Genomic DNA, 25479 nt, shown 5'->3' with positions numbered 1-25479 from the left:
CAAATCCATCTGACATGATTGCAATTGGGAAACCCTTGATTTCAAATCTATCTGCTATGATTATAGTTGCAAAACCCTGGATTCAAATCTGAATATCGCGGCTGTATGGCTCTGGGCAAAGTCGTTGATCTTTTAGGGCCGAGGCTAGCTCTGAAGTCTCAGTCACTGAGCAGGGGTTGGTCTGAGGGTACGGAGGATCCCCACTGGAAGTCCCCTGCAACGATGATTTTTAAAAAGGGGTCCTCAACTTGTTTTGTATGTCTCAGACACTTCCCAGTCTCCCCAGGATGTTTTTAAATGTACCAAATAAAATACATAGGTTTAGCGAGGAAACCCATTACATGAAAATTCAGGGATCAAAATTAGAATGTCCTGCGGATTTGGGGACATCCTGTGTTCAAACGAACAGCTCACAGACTCCTCTAGATTAAGAACCCTTGGTGAGGGGCAGCCAGGTGGCGCAGTGGATAGAGCCCCATCCCTGACGTCAGGAGGACCTGAGTCCAAATCTGGCCTCAGACACTTAACACGTCCTGGCTGTGTGACCCTGGGCAGGTCACTTAACTTCAGTTGCCTCAGAGAAGACGACCCCCAGAACCCTTGTTGGAAGCACCTCAGGACCACCTAGCCCAGGCCCTGAAGGAGACGAGGGCTCTGAGAGAAGGAAGGGCGGCAGCGGAGGTGGGAGGGTCCGACGAGCAGCAGAACGGGAGTCGTGGCGGGACCAGAGTGTTGGGGAGGAGCGAAGTCCCATGAATGAGGAGGGGTAAGTCGCGGCCGGGCCGTGAGTGCCGCAGGAGCACGGACTTAACCCTAGGGGTAACGGGGCGCCCCTGGGGGCTACTGGGTCACTGTGGGAGGCCGATGGGGTCAGCGCAACAGTCCAGGTCAGAGTGATGGAGGCCTCGGGGGCCGAGGAGATGGAGAGAAGGGCTGCTGAGAGACACGGGCGGGCAGAAATGACAACTGGTCATCGAGCGACTTCCCGTGACACAGCGTCTCGCCATCTGCTTTGCCGCTGCGCCCTGAAGGCCTGGGCAGGGCTGCTCTGGGGGTCTCCCCCAACAGGAGCGCTCCATGAGAGCGACCCTTGTATCTTCAGTGCTTAGCATAGGGCTTCACACACAGTAAGGGCATAATAAGTGCTTTTCTCCATACGGATGTCAGTGTTTGTGCGTGTAAGCTTGTGTTAGACGCCTTACGGGACCTCGGAGGCTCCTGCCCAGATCAGGAAAGTCCTTCCGGGGTCCTGGGCGGGCACTACCTGTGAGGGCCTCCGGGGCCAGGATGCTCAGCACCCCCACAGGAAGCTCGCCCCACCCTGCACGTGGCCCAGTGGAAGCTACTTGGTGCCTGCCTAGTTCCTTCGGAGACTCACACAGAGGGGGCTGGGCGTGAAGGTGGGGCCGGGGGGAGGCGGCGGGGCAGCAGTCGGCGGTGGTGGGTGCCTGGGCCCTAGCTGCGGCCTGTGGCGTCCCGGGCGGGCGGAAGCCCGGCTGGCATGCTTGTTGGGGGCACGCTCTTGCCACGCTTGTGCGGGCCGGGAGCCTCGTGGGCGACACTCGGGGCCCTCCTGGGCAGCTCCGGCTCACCCCCGACTGGCACAGCCTCGGCCCTGACCTCGGCCACGTCCCCCTGGCAGGGCCAAGGCCAACAAAGAGCCGGGCGTTGCTTTTCCATCTTTAATGTGTGATATACAAAAGGCCAATCTCCCATTGCACGGACCCCTGTGCGGGTTCTCAGTTGCTGAAGAGGCTGCCCGGCTGTCGGGCCTCCCCCTGGTACTAACTCTTACTCCCCGGGAGGAGGGGATGCGGGTGGGCGGGAGGGGGGACATGAGTGGGGAGCTCTAAGGCACAGACCTGGCCCGGGGGGCCGGGGGGAGCCCAGGCTCCCCCTGAAAGTGCGCTTGCTTTGTGGGGGTCCCCAGTGCTGGCGGAGCCTCCGCTCTCACCGTCCTCTGGTACCTGAACTTTGTGCAGCGAGAAAGGGCCCACGTGGGCCCCTCATTCTGTGGGTGGGAGGCCCGGGGCCGGCCTGGGAAGGGACGGATGGGGACCGTGTGCAGCATCCTGGGGGGCCGGCGGAAAGGGGGGGCTGATTGTCCAAGGGCCGGATGTCGGGGAAGGGTCACAAACCGGACGGGGGAGCTTGGGGGGGGGGGTCCTCAGAGGATCGAGAACTCAAACTAAGGGCGGGGGCAGAGGCCGCCCTGGAGAGAGGTACATGGACGAGTTGCCCTGAGAGAGGAGGTGGTCAGCCTAGAGGCGGAGACTGGGGGAGCAGCGGCAGAGGCGGCGCTCGGAGTGGGCGGGAGGAGGAGGCGGCCCCGGGCGCGCGGCCCCTCCACGCGGACGACGTCCTCTCTGCAGAGGCCCCGCCCGGCCCAAGCGACCCCTGGGATAGAAGCTAACGCGCCGCCCCAAAGCAGCCGAAACGCAGGCCCCGGGGTCCTCCCCGTCCGGCCCAGCAGGCCAAAGGAGAGGGGCCTCCGGTGCCCTCGGACCCGCGGCTCACAAGGCAAAGAGGGAGTCGCTGTCTTGGTCCTTCTTCTTCTGGGCGGCGGAGCCGGGTGCCCCCTCCGGGGGGCTGGGGAGCGTGGGGAGCCTCTCGGCAGCCTTGGCCCGTTCTTCCAGGAACTTGTCAAATTCTGGGAGGGAAGGAGAGGGGGAGTCAGGGGCCGAGGGCCGGAGACGGAGAGCCCGGTGAGGGACAGGGGCAGGGTGCTCGGGCCCCAGGGAGTGCTCGGGCCCCAGGGAGTGCTCGGCCCCGGGGAGTGCTCGGGCCCCAGGGAGTGCTCGGGCCCCAGGGAGTGCTCGGGCCCCAGGGAGTGCTCGGGCCGCAGGGAGTGCTCGGGCCCCAGGGAGTGCTCGGCCCCGGGGAGTGCTCGGGCGGGGAGTGCTCGGCCCCAGGGAGTGCTCGGGGCCCAGGGAGTGCTCGGGCCCCGGGGAGTGCTCGGGCCCCGGGGAGTGCTCGGGCGGGGAGTGCTCGGCCCCAGGGAGTGCTCGGGCGGGGAGTGCTCGGCCCCAGGGAGTGCTCGGGCCCCAGGGAGTGCTCGGCCCCAGCGGGTGCACGGACCCCAGAGAGCATAAAGGCCCCAGGCCCCACAGGCCCCACAGGCCCCAGAGGACACGCGGGGACTTCCTCCAGTAGAGAGGCGGCGGGCCCCAGGTCTGGAGCGGGGCATTTGTGGGCTTGCTTTTGCCTAACGATTCTTTGTTGCGAGGGAGGCTCCCCTTGGGGTGGGGTGTTAGCATCAGGAAATCTTTTTTTAATAAAGGGAGAAGGGGGTAAATTATGTACATGGAAAACCCGCGTTTCCTTAAAAGAAACGGGAAGCTTCTGTGGGCGGGCCAAGAAAGGAGAAAGGGGCGGAGATGAGGGGGAAGGGAGACCACTACCTTCGCTGGTGACGCCTTTGGAATCCTCTCCTTCGTTTCCCTGGGGGAGAAGGAAAAGCATCATGGGAGGGCAGCCTGTCAGCGAAGCCCCTCTGGCTTCATTTGAGATCCGGTGCGAAGGGCTGCGTTTGCTCGGTTGTGAAGGCAGTGAGGGGCAGGGTGGGCCGGGGCCCTCCCACAGGGACATGGAGAGGAGCTGCCGGGGGGCTTCCCCCACTCCTGCTCCAACCTTCAGCTCTGCTCTAGCAGCCCCCGGACCCCCCTCAGGCTCCCAGCTCGGGGCTCTGTAAATAAAGGCCGGGGTGGAGGTGGGGAGGGGAGGGGGGATCCCTAAGAGAAGATGAGGCTCTCTGCCCCCCCAGGGCATGAGTGACAACGGGGGCTACTCACCACGTCGGTGGAAAGCCACTGCTCGATGTCCTCCATGAGGGAGGCCTGAGTGACCGGGATCTGGAAGGCGAGGCGGGAGACAGACATGAGTGAGAGCCACGGAGCCCGGAGGAGGCCCCTTGTCCACGGCATCGTGGGCGGCTCTGGGAGCCCCTTGCGGGGGTCGGAACGGGGGAGAGGAGGGGAAACCTGGGCCGGGCCGGCCACCATGCACCGGCCCCGGGCCCCCAGCGAAGGGAAGCCCCTCTCGGGCCGCAGGTTGGCCCCTCAGCCTCGGGGAGACGGCGCCGACCAGACTGTCTCCGGCCCAGATTGGGCCCAGGCCGAGCAGAAGAGTGGGGAAGGTGGGAAAGCGAGTAACGCCCCGCTGCAGCCGGGCCGGCTCCTCTGCGGCCCTCGGCACCACGGGCCGGGCCGTCCCACAGCCGGGGTTGGACCTGTCTGTCCCCAGTGACGGGCTAAGGGTCCGGGGAGGGCTCGCAGGGGGCCTTCCTATCGTTCCTTCTTCCACATCGTCATGGGCCGGAGCCCGGCACTAAGTGGTTGGGGGCTTCCCACGGAGGCTGGGCCTGGCAGCCCGAGCCCAGGGGGCTCCTGATCCAAACTGCCGGCCTGGGGAGAGGGGCTGTTGGCCGCGGGGGCGCCGGCCTGGCGAGAGCCCCTCCTGACCGTGGCTCGGGCCCAGTGCCCGTCCCTGTGGCTGCCGGCTCTCTGATGGGGGCGTCCCAGCCCGACCCTCTGGCTTCCCCGTCTGCCTCCGGGGGCTCAGGGCTCCCAAGGAAGCCCTGGGAAGGGACAGAGAACAAGGAAAAGTGGCTGAGCCCGTGGTGACTGCGCGGGGTCGGGGCTGACGGAGGGATGGCGGGGGCTGGAAGAGGCTTCTTCATAGACCGTGGGCAGGAAATAATGGGGGGGGCAAGGAGGGGGAGGGAACGAGGGAGACGGAAGAGACACAGGGACAGACACAAAGGCTACGGAGGGGGATGGGGACGGTAAGTGAGGGGAAGGGGAAGGAGGCAGAAGAATGGAAACATACAGAGGGAGAGGGATGGAGACGGAGGATGGAGAGGGGGGGTGGAGGCAGAGACAAAGATGAGAGAGACAGAGACAGAGAGACAGAGAGAGAGAGACAAACACACAGCGAGGCGCAGGAGAGGGAAAGGAGAGAGGCTGTTCTCGGCCAGGCCCCGATGCCCAGGCCCCAGGCCCCAGGCCCCCAGCACTGCCCCCTCCGGGCGCCGCCCCCCGCCTGGTCCCGCAGAGCTGCCGGGCAGAAGCACGAAGCCGCAGCAGGGAGCCCCGGGACTGCCGCCTGGGCGGCCCTGCTGTCCCTGAGAGCCCCGCCCCGTCCCCGAGGAAGCGCCGGACGCCCCGGGCCGCAGAGGCAGAAGCAGAGCCCGCACCCGCAGGGGCCGAGGGGCAGTGGGACGCCCGGCAGTCCCGGGGGGGGGGGGCGCCCCCAGCTGCTCCTCGTCCCGGGCTCCCCCGCCCCCGAGGGCCTGGCCCGGCCTCACCATTCCCTGGCTCGCCATCCAGGTGCTGAGGGCCTCCGCTCCGCCGCCTTCCATCTGGTTGAGAGAACGTCGGCCCGGAAGGCTTCGGTAAATAGGGCGGAGAGCGCGGCTCCGGGGTCCCCAGGAAGCCCGAGGGGGAGTTTCAGGAAGAGGGGCTCCCGCCCCCGCCCCAGACGTGAGCCCGGGAGCCTCCGGGGCACAGGACGGAAGCTCTGGGGCTCGTGGGCCCGAGTGGGGCCGGGGGTCATTCCGCCCAGTCTCCTGCTCCAGGGGCGGGTCTCCTCACAATCCCCCCTGCCTGCGCACCGTCAGGGACGGGAGGCTCACCACCTTCTGGAAAGTAAAACCCTGCCACCCCGTCCTTCCAACAGAGGGACCACGAGCTTCGTGCGGAGGGGCTGCTCCGTTCCCTGACAGCAATAGTTCTCCTTTCAGGGGAACCCACCATGCCCACGGTGACCTTGCTCTCACCGCCCCCTGACCCCGTTTGGCTCTGGACATTATCTGCCGGGTGACCCTGGGCTGGCCAATAACCTTCTCTGAGCCTCAGTGTACTCCTCCATAAAGTGGAGACAATCCTTGTACGGCCGCCCTGGGAGGGCTGCTGGGCGTGAACACGGAGCCCTCGCAGGGGGCGGGCGGGGGGCTGCGAGCAGCTCGCTGGCCCAGGGGCCGGGGTCCTGCGGCCACATCCGGCCTGTGCTCCTGGTCAGGCGGCCCCCGTGGGCCCGGCCCGGGCTGCCCTCTCAGATGGGCTGTTGCCTCAAAGGTCCCCCCCGGAGGACAGGTGGATCCCGGCGGCAGCCTCCTGCCTCTTCTAGAGCTTTCTAGCCAACAGTCCCTGCCCCCAAACCCTTGAGCCTTCAGGCCCCAAATGCGCCACACCCTGCCCACATACACACCCCCGTGTCTACACCCCCCTTCCTATCTACCCAACCACACCCATCCGCCCCCCCCGCACTGACGTACCCCCCACACTCACCCCCCCCCGCACTGACATACCCCCCCCACTCACACCTCCCCCCCCCCGCACTGACGTACCCCCCACACTCACCCCCCCCCGCACTGACGTACCCCCCACACTCACACCCCCCCCCCGCACTGACGTACCCCCCACACTCACACCTCCCCCCCATACTGACGTACCCCCCCACTCACACCTCCCCCCCCCCGCACTGACGTACCCCCCCACTCACACACACCTCATACACACCCTCCCCCACTCCTCCCCCCTTATCCTTCGGACTAACTCCCGCTTCAGGCTGTTTGCTAGAACACCTGAGGCTCAGTGGGAAAGGACCCAGAAGCCCCCCAGTTTTTGAAGGGAGCAGGAAGCCCGACGAGAGAAGCCACTTTGACCTTAGATCTGGGGAGGAAGGGCCGGAGCAGCCCCTGCTTGGCAGATGAGGGGGAAGGGAGGGACTGCCCAGGTGTTGGGGGGACTAGGTGGGACGGGAAGGCTCCGGGGCCACCGGAGGAGGAAGCTTCCCCAGGCAGGGCCTGCTCCGGCTCCGTGCCCCCCAGACTTACCGCGCCGGTGCTCTGCTGCCGGGCATCCAGGGCTCCTGCCAGCCCGTCCTTGGCCTGGGGGGCTTCATACTTGACTCTGAAAGAGACCAACGGGCGGTCAGGATGGGAACGACGCGCGCGTGGCAGGGCCCGGCCTCAGCTCCTGGCTGCACCGATGGGCCCATGCGTGGCAACCCCAGAATGGAGGCCCATCCACAGAGGGCCTGGGAGGGGAATCACACAGGCCGGGAGCGGGGGGGGGGCGGGGCAGAGGGGCTGCGATCTGCGCTGAGGGAGGTGTGGATGCCCTCAGAGCTCTGAGCAGAGAACAGGTCATTCAGAGGGGGTGGGCGGTTTGCCCAGGGTCCCACAGGTAAGCAAAATGTGCCCCTCGGGGCCCCTGGAGCTCTCTGGGAAGGGAGGATGAAGGATGGCTAAGCAGCAGGATGCAGCAAGAGGCGGAACTTGCTCTCGGAGCTCACAGTCGCATGGAGGAAACAAGCAAACACAAGTACAGACGAGCTCGAGGCGGGATAATGAGGCTCGAGAATTAAGAGCGACAGGGGAGCGTTTCCTGTAGAAGGTGGGATCTGAGTTGAGACCTATCCCTTCAAGGCTCTGAGAGGCAGGGGCTACTATTAACCCCATTTTACAGATGAGGAAACTGAGGCTGTGGTAAGTGGTCACCTGGCTAGGGAAGCAGGTTTGGGGCAGGATTCAGCCCGGTCCCCGCTGCTGTGCCGGAACGACTGCTTACCGGCCCTGGGAGATGGACCGGCCTCACCTGGGAGTTCATGACAGCCTGGCTCTAATCCCTATCATGGTTCTTATCATGACCCAGTCCCAGCGCCGGTGACTCCCATTTTCCTCCCTCCACACCCTCCTCAAGTGACTCAGTCCATTTTCTTGGCAGCGTTTGGGTGGGAAGCTGGATCCAAGCCTTTCCAGACCCAGACGGGTCCAGAGAAAGCAACTGAGGCTGAGAAAGGCCCCGGAAGGCGATCCAATGGCCAGGAAGAGGAGGAAGGAGCGGGGTCCCGGGGGAGCCAGGGCGTAAGAGAGAGGGGGAGGAGGTGTCTCTGGAGGCGGAGGACCAGGACGCGGCTGGGGCTGGGCAGGTGGGCTGAGGCCACGGCCCCTGGTCCCTTCATGCTTTGTGCCAGCAGCGGCCCATGCCCTGTGAGTGACCCCACGGCTTCCAGGGCAAGGCAAACACCAGCCTCGAGGAAGCCGCGCATATAAGCGACCCCAGACTCCCAGCCAGCGTCGCTCAAGGCCATCGGGAAAGAACTCGCCAGAGAGACCCCAGCGGCGTCCTGGCAGCCACCCCGGCACTCGGGGCGTCAGGCGGGTCCCAACCTCTCCGGGGCTCAGAGGAGGGGGCCCTGTGGGAGGCCCGGCTTGGAGCGAAGCGGGACTGGGCAGGGCCTTCAGAGCTCTCTACTGCATCAGCCTGCTTCCACTCCCAATCCAGAAACAGAGACCCCAGACAAGCCTGCAGACGTCCTCACTAAAGGGTTCGAGGACTGGCCTTTCTTTCAGAAAGGCTAACATCAGGTCACCTAGAAGCAGACCTACTGCGAGCCCTGCTCCCCTCACTCTTCACCAAGATTATATACCACCTGTGCATCCCGTGCTCCACTCACCATGTGCTATTCACCAAGAAGAGGGAATGATGATTCCCTTCCTACCTCCCTCACACCTACTGTGCACCTCTGGCCACCTACTGTGAGTCTGTGCCCCCTTCACCAAAAGATACACCTACTGTGCATCCTGTGCTCCATTCACCATGCAGTTCACCAAAAAGAGGGAATGATTCCCTCCCTACCTTCCCCACTCCTACTGTGCACCCTGCACCTCTGGTCTTCACTGAGATGTGAAGCCTTGTATCCCTCACCCTTCACCAAGTTGTACACCTACTGTGCACCTTACATCTCTGCTGCTCACCAAAAAGTACACCTACTGTGAGCTCTGTACCCCTCTTCACCAAGATGTACACCTACTATGAGCCCTTGCACTCCTCACTCCTCACCAAGATGGATACCTACTATGAGCCCTTGCACTCCTCACCAAGATGTACACCTACTATGAGCCCTTGCATTCCTCACCAAGATGTACACCTACTATGAGCCCTTGCACACCTACTGTGTACCCCACATCCCCGTGTTCACCAAGAAGCACCCCGACTGCATACCCTTCACCCCTTGCTGCTCCTGCCCTTAATGAGCTCCCCTCTCTTCCCCCTGGGTTGTTCTCCGGCAGGGGAGGGCGCCCATCGTACATACATCACTTCTCGAGGGCGAGGGAGGCCACGGGGGCGGAATCCTCAGAGCCCGGACAGGCTGCCCTTCTCGCCAATCCTCCTTGGCAGCCCAGGGGTGGGGTGGGGAGGGGGAGAGAAGAGAATCAGATCTTCCCAGTGTGGTTGAAAGCCAAGGGCCTGGGCCATCTACGGTCAAACTTGTCAAAAAAATCCTTGTCCGTAAAGGGGCCGCCGTAGACGATGGCGTGCAGGACGACGAAGAGCGCGGCCACCAAGCCGCTGATGAGGAGGAAGGGCAGGAAGGGCTTCAGGTGCCTCCAGCACTGCTGGGCCGACATGCCAGGGAGAGGCGGCCGGAGGAGCCTCTGCCGCAGCCACGGGCCGAGTGCGAGGAATAAATAGAAGATGCTCCCTCGGCAGAAAAATCTGCCGGGCCCTACCGGACACACAGAGCACGGGCTTTCTCTCCAAAGCTGCCGGCCCGCTGGGGGATGGGCCGAGGGGTCAGGTTTCGCCGGGCATCCCTCCCCAGAAGCGGATCGGGGCTCTGGGAAGCCGGCCCCCCTCCCCGCCCTCCACCCCAGGCCAGCTGCCCCGGCCCAGGCCCTGCAAGGGAGCAGGCACTTCCTCCTGCTGCTGTGCCCTGGGGAGAGGCGAAGGCAGCGGTGAGCCCAGGAGGTGGCTCAGCAATCAGCCAGCCCGTACTGTCAACAAGATGAAGGAGCGAAGGGTGGAGCAGGGGGAGGGACTGGGCAGGGGAGGAGAAATCACAGAAAGTATCTGGACCAGGGGTCAGAAATTCGCTGCTCAAGAGAAAGAAAAAAAAAGGGACAAGGTGAGGTGCCCACCTGGGAGGGAGGAGCCGGCAGAGAGTGAGCAGAAAGGGCCCAGTGGGGGCACCGGCCCTCGGCGGAAGAGCCACACAAGAGGCAACGCCGCGTCCCCGGCAGCTCCCCACACTGGCAGGGCTTCCCTTCTCTTCGCATTGAATCGGACTCTTTTTGAGTCCCACCAAGTCTAACTCTGGTTAACAGATGAGGAAACTGACTCCCAGAGTGATGAAGTTACCTGTCCAGGGTCCCACGGCCAGCGTGTGTCAGGCAGGCCTCGGACAGAGCGCTTCCTGACGGAGCCCATCTCTCCAGCCCTTCTCCCCCAATGCCTTTCTATTCCAGGCCCTGGGTCTCTCTGAATGTACCCTAAATCACATCAGGTTTTTGTGGGGAACTATGGGCTTTAAAAGCCCCAGATCTGAGCCAGTCCAGACCATGGTAAAGAGGAGAGATCCCTCAAATCTGGTCTCAGATGCTTAACACATCCTAGTTGTGTGATCCTGGGCAAGTCACTTAACCCCGATTGCCTCAGCAAGAAAAAAAAAGAGATCCCATAGGCCTGGGAACAGGCAATTGAACCTAAGGCCCTACCCCCAAGGAATGGCCTTGATTCTGAAATAGGTCGAGAGACGTCTTCCATGATGCTTGCCAGGTCAGAGATTCATCCCCAGGCTCCAGGAAAGCAGGGAGCTCCATGGGCTGCCAGCTCTGCTCCCAGGCAAGGTGTGAGGAAGGCAGGCTGCCCGCAAGTGTACTCACGGACCCAGGAATTCTAGTCTCTATTGGCCTGGCTGGCCAGAGTCCCGGGCTAAGGAGGCCGGCCTCCGTGGACCACTGGCCGCTTCTCACTAAATTCCCTACTCTGTGCTGGCTCCCACGGACGGGAGGCACAAATTCTCTGTAAGCGCCAAGGAGCTGTGCAAATACGCACAGAGGCCATTCCTGCTGCGGCCTCGAGATCTCCAAAGCATTTCCTGAAGAATACCCAGAAACACTGACCAGTTTTCTGACTGGCCCAGCAGGCGGAGCTGGGAGTCACGAGTTGCTGTTCTTTGTTCCTGAAGAACACCAAAGACGTCACAAAAGTGATGAATGAATTGGACCGAAGAGCGGCGGGGCTGTGCCAGGTCACCTGCCTCACTTTCTCCTCCACAGCCGTCTGGGGCCAGTGGCCAGGACGAAGACCAGGACGGCTGCAGATGGCCCCGGATGCAGCCGGAGACCTTGGCCTTTTTAAGCTAAAATCTAAACTAGGTCTCAGTTTGAATCAATGCCCAATCAATCATTAAGGCTAGGTAAAAAATGAGGCCAAAAATGGCCTCTTTTACCTACTCAGAAAAAGAAAAATCAATGTGGGAGGGAAAGACTGTCAGGTTCTGGCCAGAAGAGAAACAATCGCTATTTACATTCACTTTGAGCCAAGTTCTAATATTCCCTTGTTCTAAGGTCCTCCCAGTTCTGACATCTCCTGTTCTGAGCCCCCTCCCAGCTTTGACATTCTTTGTTCCCAAATCCCTCTCAGATCTTACATTTCTGTTCTAGCTCTGACATCCCCTGTTCTAAGGTCCCTCCCAGCTCTGACATCCCCTGTTCTAAGGTCCCTCCCAGCTCTGACATCCCCTGTTCTCAGGTCCCTCCCAGCTCTGACATCCCCTGTTCTAAGGTCCCTCCCAGCTCTGACATCCCCTGTTCTAAGGTCCCTCCCAGCTCTGACATCCCCTGTTCTCAGGTCCCTCCCAGCTCTGACATTCCCTGTTCTAAGCTCCCTCCCAGCCCTGACACCCCTGTTTTAAGGGTCCTCCTAACTCAGAATTCTGTTTTCAGTTCTTTCTTCCAGATCCGATATCCTGTAACTCTAGAAGGCATTGTACTAAGTACTAGAGGGAGAAACAAAGAGTACAAAACTGGGGTACCTGCCTTCAGGAGGGTTCAAATCTACCAAAGAAAAAAGATACACATACATTAATAGCCACACAAGGCTGCAGAATGATCAAGGAAGTCAATGATCTTTAAGAAAGGGTCAGAGGAAATAGCCCCTCCTTCCCCCCACTATGGGTACCAACTACAAAGGAAGCAAAGACAAGCTAAAACTCCATGGAGGAAATCGACTGAGATTGAGGAGGGGCCTAACCCCAGAGAATCAGCTTGGAGAAAGGCGTTAGAATTCAACGACTCCAACCCAGAAGGCCCAGAGAGAAGCCGACTCACTTTCCCCCAGACACCCAGATTGTAAGGAAATCAGAAATCTGACCCCCAGTCTCCTGACTCCAAATCTCCTTCCATCACACCGAGTTACAGGAGGCTGAAGACTAGGGATGTTTCACCCAAATAAGGAAAGACTTGGAAGGTGAATGGGAGCTAGGATTCGAGGGCGATCCTCCAGTATCCGGGGAAGACACTCTGTATGACGCCAGAAGGAAAGACCAAAACCAAGATATGAAAAGTCAGAAGATGGAGGAGGGTGGGAGGGGAAGGAAGGAGAAAGAGTTGTTTCATAGCCGGAAAACGTTCCCCACAGAGAGCGGGATGAGATGGAGAACCAAAGATGGCGAGCTGGAAAGGGCCGCGACCATCATTTAACACTGAGCAGACCTGATGTGACTTGCCTGCGGTCGCCCAGCGATGAGCGCCCGGGGTTGAGGACCCCGAGTCTAGAACTGGAGGATACTCAGGGCTCACCCTGTCCGAACCATGCTCCCCACCCCCGAAGCCGAAGGGCCTGCCTGAGGCTTCCATGGAAGTCCCTGTTTCCAAGGCTGGGGAGGCTGCAGGAGGGCTTGCTCCCAGGCCCCGTCAGGGAGGGAGATGCTGCGGTCAGTGGCCCGGGTCCGTGGGCAGCACCAGGTACTTGCTTATAACCACAGATGGCTGCCATTTTGGGAGGCAAGCAGATTGGCCCAAGTGGGGAGGCTCAATGGGCCTCCTTTGGGAAGGGTCTTTCCTGCTGCCTCCCAAAGACCGCGGCCCGAATCTCCCCGGGAATCGGATGCCCTGGGCTGGTCGTGGGGGGCCCGGCACACACCAGCTAAGCCTGCGGCCCGGCCCAGAGATCTTCCTCTCCACTCGCAGGATCCCACGGGCACCCAGAGCTGGGCCCGATCCCTGTACCCAGGACAAGCCCATCGAGGGCAGCTGGAGCCAACTTCTGAGCAGGGGAGGAGGATGAGGCTAATGCACATCTCTGTCGATGAGACCCCCCAAACACGATGCCCAGGGAAGGCTCCGAGGGCACGGAGCCCAGGCAGAGAGGGCAGGCTCACCCGGCAGATCAAGAGCCGGGACACTCTCGGGGGGGACTCTAGGTGGAGCTGGGGAGGACGGCCTAAGAGGGGCCCTGGGCTCAGGCTCTGCCCCAGCCTCCCTCCCTCCCTCTGAGAGCCAGGGACGAGGACCCCCTCAGGGCTGTGCAGAAGAGTCCCAAGGTAACAGCCTCTGACTCCCCGTTTGGTCAGAATTCTCTCTGAGCCACGGGGCTGACTCTGAATGGCGTAACCCCCTGTATGCAGGTAACGTATCACGGGTTCTAGCCCTGGAACCGGGAGGTCCCACCCCCGACCCTACTGAGAAGGAAAACGGGCCCCAAAGTGGCCGGAGAGGCTGTTGGAAGGGGAGCTCCGGCCCCCCTGGGGACCAGCTCTGGCAGCCCGCCGTGCCTGTGCTGAGGCTCCCCTCCAAGGCTGCCCTTCCTCAGACCCGGGAGAGCGACAGACCCGAGGCGGCCTCTGGGGCCCATGGGGACGGGGAGTGCCCAGGCCCCGGGGCCCGCTGCCAACGGCCAGACTGGGGGAGGGGATCCCTGCCCCCGGGGCACCCCCGTCTCCCTCCCGCCGCCCCCACTCACTCCTTGCGCTGGTCCGCCAGCGAGCTCCCCCGGGTCAGGGCAAACATGTCAAACTCGTCTTCCAGCTTTCCCGCGGTGTCCAGGGACTGCAGGGCGGCGCTGACGCTGCCGGCGCCCAGGTCTGCGGGAGAAAGGCCGCGCGGTCAGAGGCTGGCACCGGGCCCCTCGGCCTGGGCCTCCGGGGCAGGACACGCCAGGTCAGACTGCAGCAAGTTCTGGGAGGGGCCCGTGGGAAAGCCTGGCTGCGGCTTGGAGGAAGAGGAGATTTCCACGAGGGGGGGCGCTGCGGGCACAGGTGGGGAGGGCGGAGGGGGTCTCTCCCTTTTTGAGCTAGAAGAGTGGGAGGGGAGGGAACGACTCTCCCTCCTCCCCGCTCCCTGGGGTCCCCCAGTCAGTCCCGTGCCCAGGACCCCCCCTGAGGCTGCCCCAGCCCAGCATGGGAGCCAGGGGAGCCAAGGCCCCCGGCCCGGCCTCAGACCGCAGGGCACCCGCAGCTCTCGGGACGCTAACCTCCCGGCCCCTTCCCAGGCTCAGCAGCCCCTGTGCCCAGGCAGAGCGGCAGGCAGGGGCCCCCGAGCCTGCGGGCACCAGGTACCAGTACTTAATGGCCCTGTTCCTCAGGAGGGCCTGGGCCAGAGGGGCGGGAGAGCCGGGGAGATGCGGCCGGCCGTCCGTCCGACAGGAAGCGGGCCAAACCGCCCCCGGGATCCCAGACCGCTGCTCTGCCGCTCACTTACTCATGCCGGCGAGCTGGGAGGAGAGGGCGCTGGGGGCTCCGGGCGGGTGCCCCGCGGGGGCAGAACCGGCGCCCAGGTCGATCAGGTTGGCCGCTGGCTCCGCCTCGCTTGGAACCTTCACAAAGGAAGCCCCGACATGCTCACCCCCTGCAGGCAGCCTGGGAGAGCGGGCGCGACGGCCCCCCGAATCCCCCCGGGCCGGGCGGGGAGGAGCAGCGCCCCCTTGGGGCCTGCTCACGGTACAGGCCGCAGACGGACCGGGTCCGGCCCGAAGCTCTTCCTCGGCCGCCACCGTTACCTTGTGTGTAATGACGGGCTATTATCTCCCCCCCGGAAGGAGAGACCCCTGGGGGGTGGGGGTGGGGACTGTGTGCGCTTTTTCTCTGGGACCTCAGCCCGCGGCCCGGCGCACAGTAGGTGCTTATTCAGTACTGGCCGGCCGGCTCATTGGTTACGCGGGCACCGGTCAGTCCGTCCCTGTCACCGCTTGTTAGGGGACTATGCCGGCCAGAAACGAGGCAGTTCCTGGTCTCCAGGAGGTTACAGCAGGAAACAGCCCGTCCAGACGGCAGGACGTGCATACAGAATAGAAACAAGGTAGTTTCGCTTGGGGATGGTGGGAGGGGAGTCACAAGCTTTTGGCCGAGGGGGTGAAGGGGGCGTTAGAAAAACACCACATGCAGAAAGTGGCCCCCAAACTGAATTCTGAGACAAAGGACTTTCAAGGGGTCTTGGGGGATAGGAGGGCGTAGACCGAGGCAAGGGGGAGCTAGTGAGTGCAAAGGCAGGGGGTGGGAGATGGAGGGGGAGTCACGTGTGTGTAAAGGTCAGAAAGGCTGGCCGGACCCAAGGGGGGCCGAGGGGAGTTAGCTTTTAGGGCCTCCCGCTGGCACGGAGCCTTGGTGGGACCCGGGGCTCTAAGGGTGGGGAGTCATCCGAGGCGGGTCAGTGGGATTCCCACAGAGTGACCAGGTCTCCCCCGGTCTCTTACCTTGTTGTGCTGGCCCGTTCGGAACCGCTCAAACCTGTGAGGAGGAAGAGAGGGGTCAGGAGCTCGCCTTCCCAGAATCCTGGAGCCGGCCAGGTCCTCAGGGCCGGGCTGGGACAGCCTGCGTCTCAGCGGGAACTCCCCCCCGCAAGGCCAGCGGCCATCCCGCCTCCCCTGGGAGACCTCGGGGAGGGAACCCGCCGCCTCTCGGGGCAGCCCGGGCCATTTTGGGACAGTTAGAAAAGTATCCCTCACAGGGAACCCGCAGCTGCCCCTGGGGACAAAAGCCCCCGAGCCTTCCCTAAGCGAAATGCCTCCAGGGCCCGTTCTGGTCCCGCAGGGCTCGCAGTCCCCGCCACCTCGTCCTCAGGACTGAGCATTAAGGAGATGGTCTGGGGCTGGAGGCTCGGCTTTCTCCAGGGAGGCCTTCCCACCTGCCCTAGGGCGGAGAGGCCCCGGGAGTGCCCCCGCCCAGGGAGGGGGTCGGGGCTACCGTTCGTGACGCAGGAAGACGTTGTTGAGGTTGTCGTTGACGAGCAGGAGCTCCTCGGTCAGCTGCTCGTTGAGGACCCGGGGGATGAGCTCGAGGACTCGCTGCTGCATGGCTCGGCACGTCCGGTTCAGCTCCTGGCCACATGGGGACAAGCAAGCAGATGGTGGGAACCCCACTGAGGCAAGGGGGCGAGCCCTCCAGGAGCTCGGAGCCACTGGCCTGGGGAGGCAGGAGGGGCACGGAGCCGAGCCGGGCCCTGTCGAGACGGGCTTGGGGCCTTCTGGGCTCAGGTCGGTGCCTCCCCAGTCGGGGGCAGGGTGTGGAAGGGATGTGATAGACAGAGGGGGAACCTGGAGTCAGGAAGAAGCCTGCCTCGGGCCTTCACTGCAGCCTGGGCTTGCCCTTTCAGGGTCTCAGTTTCCTCATCTGTAAAATGGGGAGAAAGGGGGCTGAACTCGAAGGCCTCTGAGGCCCCCTGCTGTTCTAGAGCCCTTCCCGTCTCCTCCACAGCTGAGGCCTTCTCCTTTGTGCGTTCCCATGGGACTGTTAAGCTCTCTTTTGCTCTTCTGTATATCCCCAGTGCTCAGCACACAGTGGGCCTGGCACACAGTAGGCTTAAGTCAATGTCACTGACTGAGTTATATATGAGCCCATGGTTCCTGGGGTCTTTCCAGCTTTAATTCCCCAGACTCTGGTTGCCACAGCTTCACAGAGTTGGGGTTGTAAGGCCAGCTCCCTGGGGCGGTGGTCCATAAAACCCAACTACCCACCAAGCCACCAGGTTAACGGCAAAGATTCCCAGTGGGGGCCCAGCTCAGCAGCAGAGCGGGGGCAGGGGAGGGTGGGCACCTGTGCATCTTGGAGGTGGCGGCAGAGCAGGCCCACACCCCATGGGTCGGGTCCCCTCTCTGGGCACCCCTGCCCTAGAGGCTCTTTCTTATCAGTTAGTATATGTGTGCCTGTCTGCTGGGAAATCACCCATCAGCATCTGCTCCCAGTAAATCAGGCTCTTCCCAGCTTCAGTCAAGTTACCCATCAGCCCTCAGGCCCGGACGCTGCTCAGGTCTCCTTGTTCTCTGGCCCACTGGCCCCTTCCTGCCTCTAGGCTTTAGTTCCACGGCGTCAGAGAGACTGAAGATGGCCCCTGTGGCCCTTCCTGGCAAAGACATCGCGCTCTTGGGCCTCCGAGGCGGCCACGAGCCCGCCTCGGCCTTTGGGGCTCCTGCTTTCTCGTACGCCGGCACAGCTCCCACTTCTTCCCTGGCTCCAGCCTCGGTCCCGCCAGTGACCAAGCACTTCCTTCCCCTTGGTCCCTTCCGAGGCCGCCTGCCTCACGCCCTTCCCAGCACCTCGGACAGGAAGGTCCTTCTCCCCCTCACCCACAGGTCAATGTGGCGGCCGGTGGGATGGGGGAAGGAGCCGGGTTTGGGGTCAGGCCAGGCTCAAGTCCCCCGTCCACTTGGGAGGCCTTGGCCAAGTCAGTGTGCGCAGGGCCTCGGTTTCTCCATCTGTAACCAGAGGGGCCTTTGGGCCCAGGCTGCCCCCGAGCGTTGCTCTGTTTGTCTTCCTCATGACGGGCCTTGTAGGCTCCCAGCGTGCCGGCTCCAGGCCTGGGAGGGGTCTCCGGGGACAAGCCCTTCATTTTACAGAGGAGGCACCCGAGAGCGGGGAGGAGAAGGGACTTGGGTCCCAGAGGCAGGCGGCGGAGTGTGGGCTTTCTCTCTCTGGCCCCAGCTGAAGCCCCAGACTTCCCCCGGCATCACCACGTTGGAAGGGTCCCGGTGACCAATCTCACACAGTGAGGGCCCAGATAAATCAGTCCCCACTATGTGCCAGGCACTGAGCACAGAAAGGCGTGCCCTCGAGGAGCTCACCTTCTCTAGGGAGAACCACGGTCACTGCTACATATAACACACACCCAAAATAAACACCCGGCTGGGCCGGGAGGAGGTGCGCCCACCCGGGGGAACGAGAAAAGGCCTCGTCCAAGGAGGCGCCTCTGAAGGAAGCTGGGGGGGTGAGAGGAGCAGCTGACGAGGCTGACGGGACGGGACGTTGCACAGAATCCGGATCTCCCGCCTTCTCAGGCTGATGCTCCTGTCTCAAAACGTGTCTGTGAAGCCCCTAATTAACTAACTAACCTCACAAAGCTCCTTTTCAGAGAATATCAGCCCAGCTCTATATAATCCAGGAAGGGAAACCCTAAGATGGGAAGCCTGAGATCCAAGAGCTGGTAAGCGATAGGGCTCGAACTGAGCGTTCTGGCTCTAAATCTTCCCTTAAAAGCCTTTAAAGACTCAGTCCCCCTGACACACCGGCCCTTTCCCTCCCGGTTTTTGGCGTTAGGAGGGCGTCCTGTGCTACGTGGCCTTTCATCAGCCTCTGCTCGGTTTTCTTTCAGTCCGGAGGCAAGCCCCCAGCCACGGCTCCTGCCTCTATTCTCCCCCTCCAATATTCCTCTTCAGGCTCTGGCCCTTTTTTTAGCTCATGAGGAAGTCAAGTTTCAATTTCCTCATCTCTAAAATGGGGATAAAAATCCTTGTTACTATGATCTGCTTCTCAGAAGCCCCTTTTCTCTCTTCTGCAGAAGTGGGGGGCTACGGGCAGAAATACTGCATATGCTAAGACTCAGCTCCGTCAGTTTTGCTTTCTCCCCCTCATCTCAAAATTATTCTGTTACAAGGAATGGCTCACCAGGTAACAGCAAAAGAAGAGATATATTTGGAAAGGTGATTTAAAAGAAATTTTTTTAAATATAAAAACTGAACCAACACTGGATAATGTTAGGACACATCCCCCCAGTGTTTCTACTTCCTTGTCTGCACCGCATGGCGGTGATGTCCGTCACCAGGAAGTAAACAAGCAGGGCTATCAAGAGCCCTCGCCCAGGTCCAGGGCACTGATCCTTGCCCCCTCTTCTCGAAGCTGAACGCCAATCTGGCTATCGCCACTGAGTGTGAGTCAGCTGATAATCTTTCCGTCTCCCTCCCATCATCCCTTGGGCACTTACATGAGCCGGGAAGAAGCACCTAGAAAAGGGAGAGGCGAAGGGGAGCGGGGACTCTTACCTGAAGCAGCTCCAGGTCCGAGGGTTCGGCCTGCCCGGGGACCAGCTCGGTTAGCATCTCCGACATCACCTTCACATTCCCATTCACCACCTCCAGCTCACTGCGGAGTTTCCCAATCTGAAACAAAATTTATTTATTTATTTTAAGATAACAGCCTTTTATTTTCCAAATACATGCAAAGATCGTTTTCGACGTTCACCCTCGCAAAACCTTGGGTTTGAAATTTTTCTCCCTCCTCACTCCCCCCTAACCTGGAGTGAGGGGAACCTTACTCCCCGCTCCCCTAGACAGCAAGTAATCCAATATGTGTTAAACATGTGCAATTCTTCTATACACATGACATCTACATTTATGTTTGGTCTGGCTGGGCAAGGGGAGCAGGGGTGATAAAGCCCCAAGGCTGTACGTAGCCAGCCCCAAGCTTAGCTAGGTCCTTTCCATAAGAGCTCAAGGCCCCATCCCAGCAAGCCATTCTCCAGTGGGGATATGATCTCCCCCCTCCCCCCAGCACCCTCCTACCCCCAAGCTCTATCTCTAGCCCCTCAGACCTGTGGCCCTTTCCAAACATACCATTTCCAAGCCAACGGCACAGCTGGGAAAGGAGGGAAAGCAAGGTCAGAACGGCCGTAGCCAAAGTGTGCTGATGGCAGAATTACAGCATCTTCCCCGGGGCCTAAGATAGCTGCTAACGAGGCCACTGAGACCCTCGGGCTCCTCCCTTCTGAGGCAGGGGCTGGGGTGGGGGAGGGAATGGGCAGGGCCAGGTCTCTGTTCTTAGGCAGAGAAGTGGCTGCCACCTGCCTAGTCTATCAAAAGTTGGGAATCCTGGGGGTGGTCGGGTAGGAGCGGAGTGTACGTGTGTGTGGGAGGCAAGGAAGTAGAGGGAAGAGTAGTGCAATCACACATGCTTCTCTGGGAAATCCCCCGTGCTTGCCACCCCAAGGAAGGATCGCCAGTAGGGGAGTGTGGGAAGAGTCTGAGCCCCCTCATACAGCATCGGGACGGCTCCAGGGCCTCCGTGGAGGAAGGGAGCTCCGGCCACTTTGGGGACTTCTCCAGGTTCTCCTTCATGCCCCCAGCCGGGTACCTTCTCCCCTTACCTCCTTCCAGTATGCCGTCTTCCCCTTTTAGACTGTAAGTTCCTCAAGGGCAGGGACTTTGTTTTCATTTGTATTTGTGCCACCAGCACTTAGCACAGTGCCGGGCAAGTAATAAGTGCTTAAATTTGTTTATTGCTAACCGATATTTAAAAGTGCCCTTAGCCTGGTGCCTCTTGGAACAGGCCATTGACCTGTTTGGACTAGGCCGGACTCTCTCACCCAGGCCAGACTGGTGTCTCCTTGGCACTTGAGAGTCTCAGGGATAGCCTGGGGCACAGAAGGGTGCCCAAAACCTGCCCTGGGTCACACAGGCAGCACAGGCAGACTCCAGTTTAGGTACTCTTTATCTGTCAGACCCATATTGCCTCTCAGGTGACCCCAATTTTCCAAAGCACCATCCCCGATTCTCACCAAGCAGGGGCACGGCACGGCTTCCGATCCTCCTTTAAGGATGAGGGATGGGAGGCTCGGAAAGTTAGGTACCTTGTCCTTGGTTTCCCAGGACTCATGAGCTTCTGGGTGGCCCTCACTCTCTCACACAGCCAGTTAGTTGAGGTGCTAACAGTGCGGTCTTGGATTTTTTTGGTCTGGATCTAAGATTTCATTGGTATGGGGAACTCCTAGGTGAGGAAAGTCATCTACTAGGACAGATCAGCCCCTTCTCTGCACCTTTTTGTTTAAGGAGCTGCCGGGAGCACAGAGAGATTCAGGGACCTGACTAGGGTCACAAAGCCGACATGGATCAGAGATAGGTATTGAACTTAGGACCTCTGACTCAGCCTGGTACTCCACCCTCAAAGAAACATAGCCTTTAATTTATATTTATGCTCCAGGATTTTTAAAAAGTTAGATCTTTTGGTACCAGAGAAATACAAATTGTCTCCTAGACAGAGATCTACATGGGGTTGGAACATAGCTCAAGGGAATTCTTATTAATACACTCTTTCATTAGGGGGAAACTGAGGGACGGAGGGAGAGACTCCACGGGTCAGCAGAAGGTTGGCCACAGGAGATCCTTCCCCAAATGCCAGTGACTGCAGTGCTGTCCCGGATTCTCCCAACCCGTGTCCTGCAGCAGGGGCCAGCAGGGATCATTGCTCACTCAGCCTCCTTCCCCATGGGGGTAAAGCCCGGCCGCTCTTTACCTGCTCCGGCGTTGGCGTCACAGGCACGTCGTCGGGGGCGGACGGCACGTTCGGCAGGGGCGCGGCTTGCTGTTGGGAGTTTGTGCGCTGGGCAGACTGCGGAACTGATGAATTCTGTCCTGGTGGGGACTCGGAGCCGTACACGGACTAGGGACAAAAAGCGAATCAGAGAGAAAGGAGCAAGAGTTGGCTAGAGAAAGGCAGGAGGCCCGCGCTCAGCAGCCAGCCAAGCTCTGCTCTGTCTCTTCCCAGCCTTCTCGCCTCTCGGCTTGGTCCGCACAGGGGACGGAGACGGGCCTGCCCTGGCCTGACGGGGGGGCGTGAGGGATGGTGAGCCTCCTTACCCTCTGGGGTGTGTGGATGGGGGACAGCATGTCCAGGTCCGTCATGGGAAACTCCAGGCCCTTCCTCCGGAGATCTTCATAGACAGCCACGACTCCCGTCAGGTCGGGTGAGCTTCGGAAGGCGTCTGCCCAGGACTGTTGGAAGATAGAGGGGACAGACCTGGCCGGTCACTGTGCTGACCTTTCCTCCCTGATCTTCTTGTTCATTCCTGGCAACTGGGACACAAGGAAAGCTAGGAGTGCTGTGGGAGGACCCAGAGAGGGGCTCTGGAAGCCAGCGAAAGGTCACTACATCAAGAGGGAGAGGATCTGGGTTCACTTCTCATTCCTGCTAAATTGTGGAGCAAACCAGGGAATCCACGTGGCTCACAGTTTCCTTATCTACAGAATGGGGGCTGAGGCAGAGGGCTGCTAGCATCTTTTCTACTGCTCAGTTCATGGCCTCAGACTCATCAGCCCAGGATTTCAACCTCTCATATCCTTCAGAGCCCCCCAAGGGTCTGAGATCTGGATTTCAGGGCCTCCCTTGAGGCCACTCCCGGGCCTGACTGTGTGGCTGGGCCTTCTTCCATATTCCCCTCTCTCTTCTCTGGTGAGGTTGCTTTTGCTTGTCTGCTGCATCCCTCCACTAGGATCTTCTTGCAAAGGCCCTTCCCCTGATTCTTTGCAGAGGCCGGGGGCCTGTGGGTGGGCCACACTACAAACTCCACTCCACGTGGCTGGGGGAGTCAGCTTTTAGCTGAAGTCTTTGTGGTTTTCTTTTTTATTAACTCTCCGGGCAGGGAAGGGAGGAGTGACCTATTTGGAAAACAAGATGGCGGTCCATTTCAAAAAGACTGGAAACTCTTGAGGGCAGGAATGATTTCTCATTTTCTGTCTCCACCCCTTCTAGCACTGCCACAGCACCTCACACAGATGTTTACGGAAGCAGTTCCATACCAGTTTCTTTATCTCTTCAATGATCGGAATCGTCCCTTTCTATCCGTGTGGTACTTTCTAGCCCAAGAGGGTTTTTCCTTCTGGAACTGCTACCCTACAATCATAATCACCCTCTCAAGAATTAGGAAAATCCTTATTCTTCCCATTTTGAAGAGGGAGAAACTGAGGGAAGGGGAGGTCAAGGACTTCCTCAGGGCCTCACAGACAGTCCCCTCTATCTCAGCCCAGAGAATCTTGCCTAGGACAAGCTGCTGATGGCTAACTCCAGTACTAGCACCCTCCCCTTGTACCTAGCAGGACCTCAGTGCACCGAGGCGGCAAGGTGGAGCATGGGACGTGGGGATCAGGGAGACCTGGGTTCAACTCGACTCTGACACAAGCCAAGTCATTTAACCACTCTGGGCCTCAATTTCTCCATTTGTACTACAGGGATAATAAAGGGATTGTTGTGAGGGTTATTTGAGAGGGTCATTGTGAGGATTAATTGAGAAATAGTTGTAAACCTAAAAAGCAATGAGGACGATGAGGAGGCTGTAGGCCAACGGTCAACAGCTTTGACCCTGAAGTGACCAAGCCGAGCACAAAGACATGCTGGGAAAGATGCCCTCCCACTTGGGCCGGGCTCTGAGAGGCTCGGGGCCACACAGCCGGGGCTGGGATCGGGAGCTCAGACCCCTATAACGAGCGGACCAAAAAGGCCATTGGATCCAACTCATTTTATAGGAGAGGGAACTGAGTCCAAGGGAGGATTTGAACTCAGATACCAATCTACTGATTTTTCCTGCAGGTCTGACATTGCTGGGATTTTGGCGTTCTCTTTTCTTTGTGGGGAGGGGGGAATGTGGGTTCCAGATCCATGTGCCTCCTTCTCCAGGATCTCATTTTCCCCTGGGGACCCCTGCTCTTCCCCAGAGCTCCCGTGACCCTGCCCCTTGCCTGGCGCTCACCTGGATGAGCATCAGCACCTTGTCGCTGACGGTGGTGGGGGGGTTGTTCTTTGGCAAGATGGTCCTCACCAGGACCCCTTCCACGAAGTCCTGGCCGGCCACCAGGACGTGGAAGCGGTGGCCACAGTTTTTAACGCAGGTTTCCAGGACCTAAAGGGTCCGAGAAAGAACGGTGAGAATTCTGGGCAGAAAGCGCCTGTGAAGGGGCTCTTACTCCTTTCAAACAGGAGATCATTTTGTCAGAGAAAGGCCGGTTCTCTGCTGGGGGCTATGTGGAGACAAGGCCTCAAGTGTAAGTCTTGGTCAGAGCAGACCCACAGTGGGGAGAAATAATAGCCCTGGAGGAAGAGGAAGCTCTAGTAGGTAAAGCTCAAACTGCCCTGGTCCTTCCCCCGCCATTAAGGCAAACCTCCTTCGATCGCCGCCATTACTAACACCTCCCCCTGCTCCGTTCCCCTTCCCCCACTTTGTTGCCCAGAATGCCCCTAGAACCTTGTCCCCTTCTCTGGTGGAAGGAAATCCCCCCTACCCTCTGGCCGAGGGACTGAGGGCTGGAAAGGGCTTTGTCCCTTATCCCCCGCCAGCCATGACTGCCCGGGCAGCCAAGTGGCCAGTCTGGAGGGGGCTAACCCACGTTGCCCTCGAGGCAGTCTTCCCCTACATGGGCTGAGATTTCTGGGTCTCGGGGTTCTAGAAGTCCCCAGGTGAAGCGGCAGGGCCAGGGGACCACGGCTCGAGGGTCTGGCTCTTCCCGCCATTTTCCTGATTCCCCTTATGCCTGTCCCAGGCCGGGCCCCAGTCCCCAGACCCTTCCCCTTTCCTGCCTCCATGACCCAGAGGCGAGACAACATGCACACGCGTGGATGTGTGGAGGATCGGGGGAGAGGCGGATGCAGAAGAGCCCGGGGCGCCGGCGGGTTGGGGGCACTCACCGTGAGCGCCAGCATCACCTCGTGGAAGTTTTTATTTCCCACGATCCTCTTCTTCAGGGCACGTAGGGCATCTTTGGGGCTGTGGGAAACGAGAGGGCGCGGCTGCAGCACAGAGCCTGAGGGAGAACCCGTGGGGGGCGCCACAGGGAGCACAAGCTCTCTGAGCCTTCTTTCCATGAGGAGTGTTAGAAAGGAGGAGCTGGAAGTGGCCCCGGGGGCGCTCTGGGAGCCCGTCAGGGCTGAACCGCGGCCCGAGAGCGTCAGGCGGGCCCCAGATCTGGACGAGGAGGGGACCCGAGGGCCCGCTGAGCCTAAGCTCACGGTACGGAACCTGAGCCCCCGAGAGGCTAGAAGAGGCTGGCAAGTCTGACCCAGAGAGCCTCACAGGCAGGAGGTGTCAGGGTGGGCCCCTGGTACCCATGTCACCATGAACCCCGTGGGGGCTCCTGGCGGGGTAAGCGAGTCGGCGATTACTCCCACTTCCTTCGAGGCCTGGGTGGCTCAGCACCGAGGTCGGGGCCCAGGTGACAGTCCCCACGCCACCGGCTGGGGGTTCTGGGGAAGGCTGTGCTTCTCGGGGCGGGGGGGTGTTTACAAGGAGGCAACAGTAAGACTTTAAGGAGACCCGGCCCGAGGAAGTAGGCCAGCTCGAGCCGAGGGAAGCCCCGGCCGGGGCACCCGGGCCAGCTTAGCTGACGCTAACACCCCGGCTGGAGACGGAGGGCCCCAGTGTCGCCCACAAGGAAAGCGCCTCTCCTTTCCGTGGGGACACAGCCCTTCTCGCTGGGTTTCGGACCAGTTCCTAAGGTGGACACACGAGAAGTTGGCAAAGAAAGGGAGGGCTGCTTTGGAGGGGATGGGGGTGAATCCCGGGAGAGGGAGTCGGAGCTTGGGCGGGAGGGCCCCAGGGAGGCCAATACAGAGGAGTGAGGAAGGGAGAGGACGCAGCTACGAGAGGAGGCCGGTGGCGAGGAGGGCCTGGCCCGCTGAGTATGGACGGGAGGCCCGATACCGGCACCCAAGGGACCCCTGCCT

The 25479-nt window shown here is 60.8% G+C and overlaps 1 protein-coding gene across 4 annotated transcripts in view; it reads right to left on the bottom strand.

Moving 5' to 3' along the window:
- Positions 1 to 1668: 1668 nt before the first annotated feature.
- TOM1 (target of myb1 membrane trafficking protein) overlaps positions 1669 to 25479 on the bottom strand; it is a 49550-nt gene continuing 25739 nt past the window's right edge. The window contains exons 3-16 of one of the 4 annotated variants that reach the window (XM_051961613.1): positions 24445 to 24523; positions 23513 to 23662; positions 21627 to 21761; positions 21283 to 21429; positions 19038 to 19154; positions 15970 to 16103; positions 15480 to 15513; positions 14489 to 14603; positions 13752 to 13872; positions 6836 to 6911; positions 5306 to 5359; positions 3792 to 3851; positions 3399 to 3441; positions 1669 to 2650 (exon numbers count right to left, since the gene is read on the bottom strand). In XM_051961613.1, coding sequence (XP_051817573.1) covers positions 2514 to 2650; positions 3399 to 3441; positions 3792 to 3851; positions 5306 to 5359; positions 6836 to 6911; positions 13752 to 13872; positions 14489 to 14603; positions 15480 to 15513; positions 15970 to 16103; positions 19038 to 19154; positions 21283 to 21429; positions 21627 to 21761; positions 23513 to 23662; positions 24445 to 24523 — 1402 coding nt within the window. In that variant the 3' untranslated portion in view covers positions 1669 to 2513. The remainder of the gene's footprint in view (positions 2651 to 3398; positions 3442 to 3791; positions 3852 to 5305; positions 5360 to 6835; positions 6912 to 13751; positions 13873 to 14488; positions 14604 to 15479; positions 15514 to 15969; positions 16104 to 19037; positions 19155 to 21282; positions 21430 to 21626; positions 21762 to 23512; positions 23663 to 24444; positions 24524 to 25479) is intronic. The other 3 variants (XM_051961614.1, XM_051961615.1, XM_051961616.1) reach the window with 3 other exon arrangements.

The sequence above is a fragment of the Antechinus flavipes genome, chromosome 5 (genome assembly GCF_016432865.1).
Source record: "Antechinus flavipes isolate AdamAnt ecotype Samford, QLD, Australia chromosome 5, AdamAnt_v2, whole genome shotgun sequence".
Lineage (NCBI taxonomy): Eukaryota > Metazoa > Chordata > Mammalia > Dasyuromorphia > Dasyuridae > Antechinus > Antechinus flavipes.
Note: the sequence above shows the minus strand (reverse complement) of the source record. Positions and strands in the feature narration are given on the sequence as shown.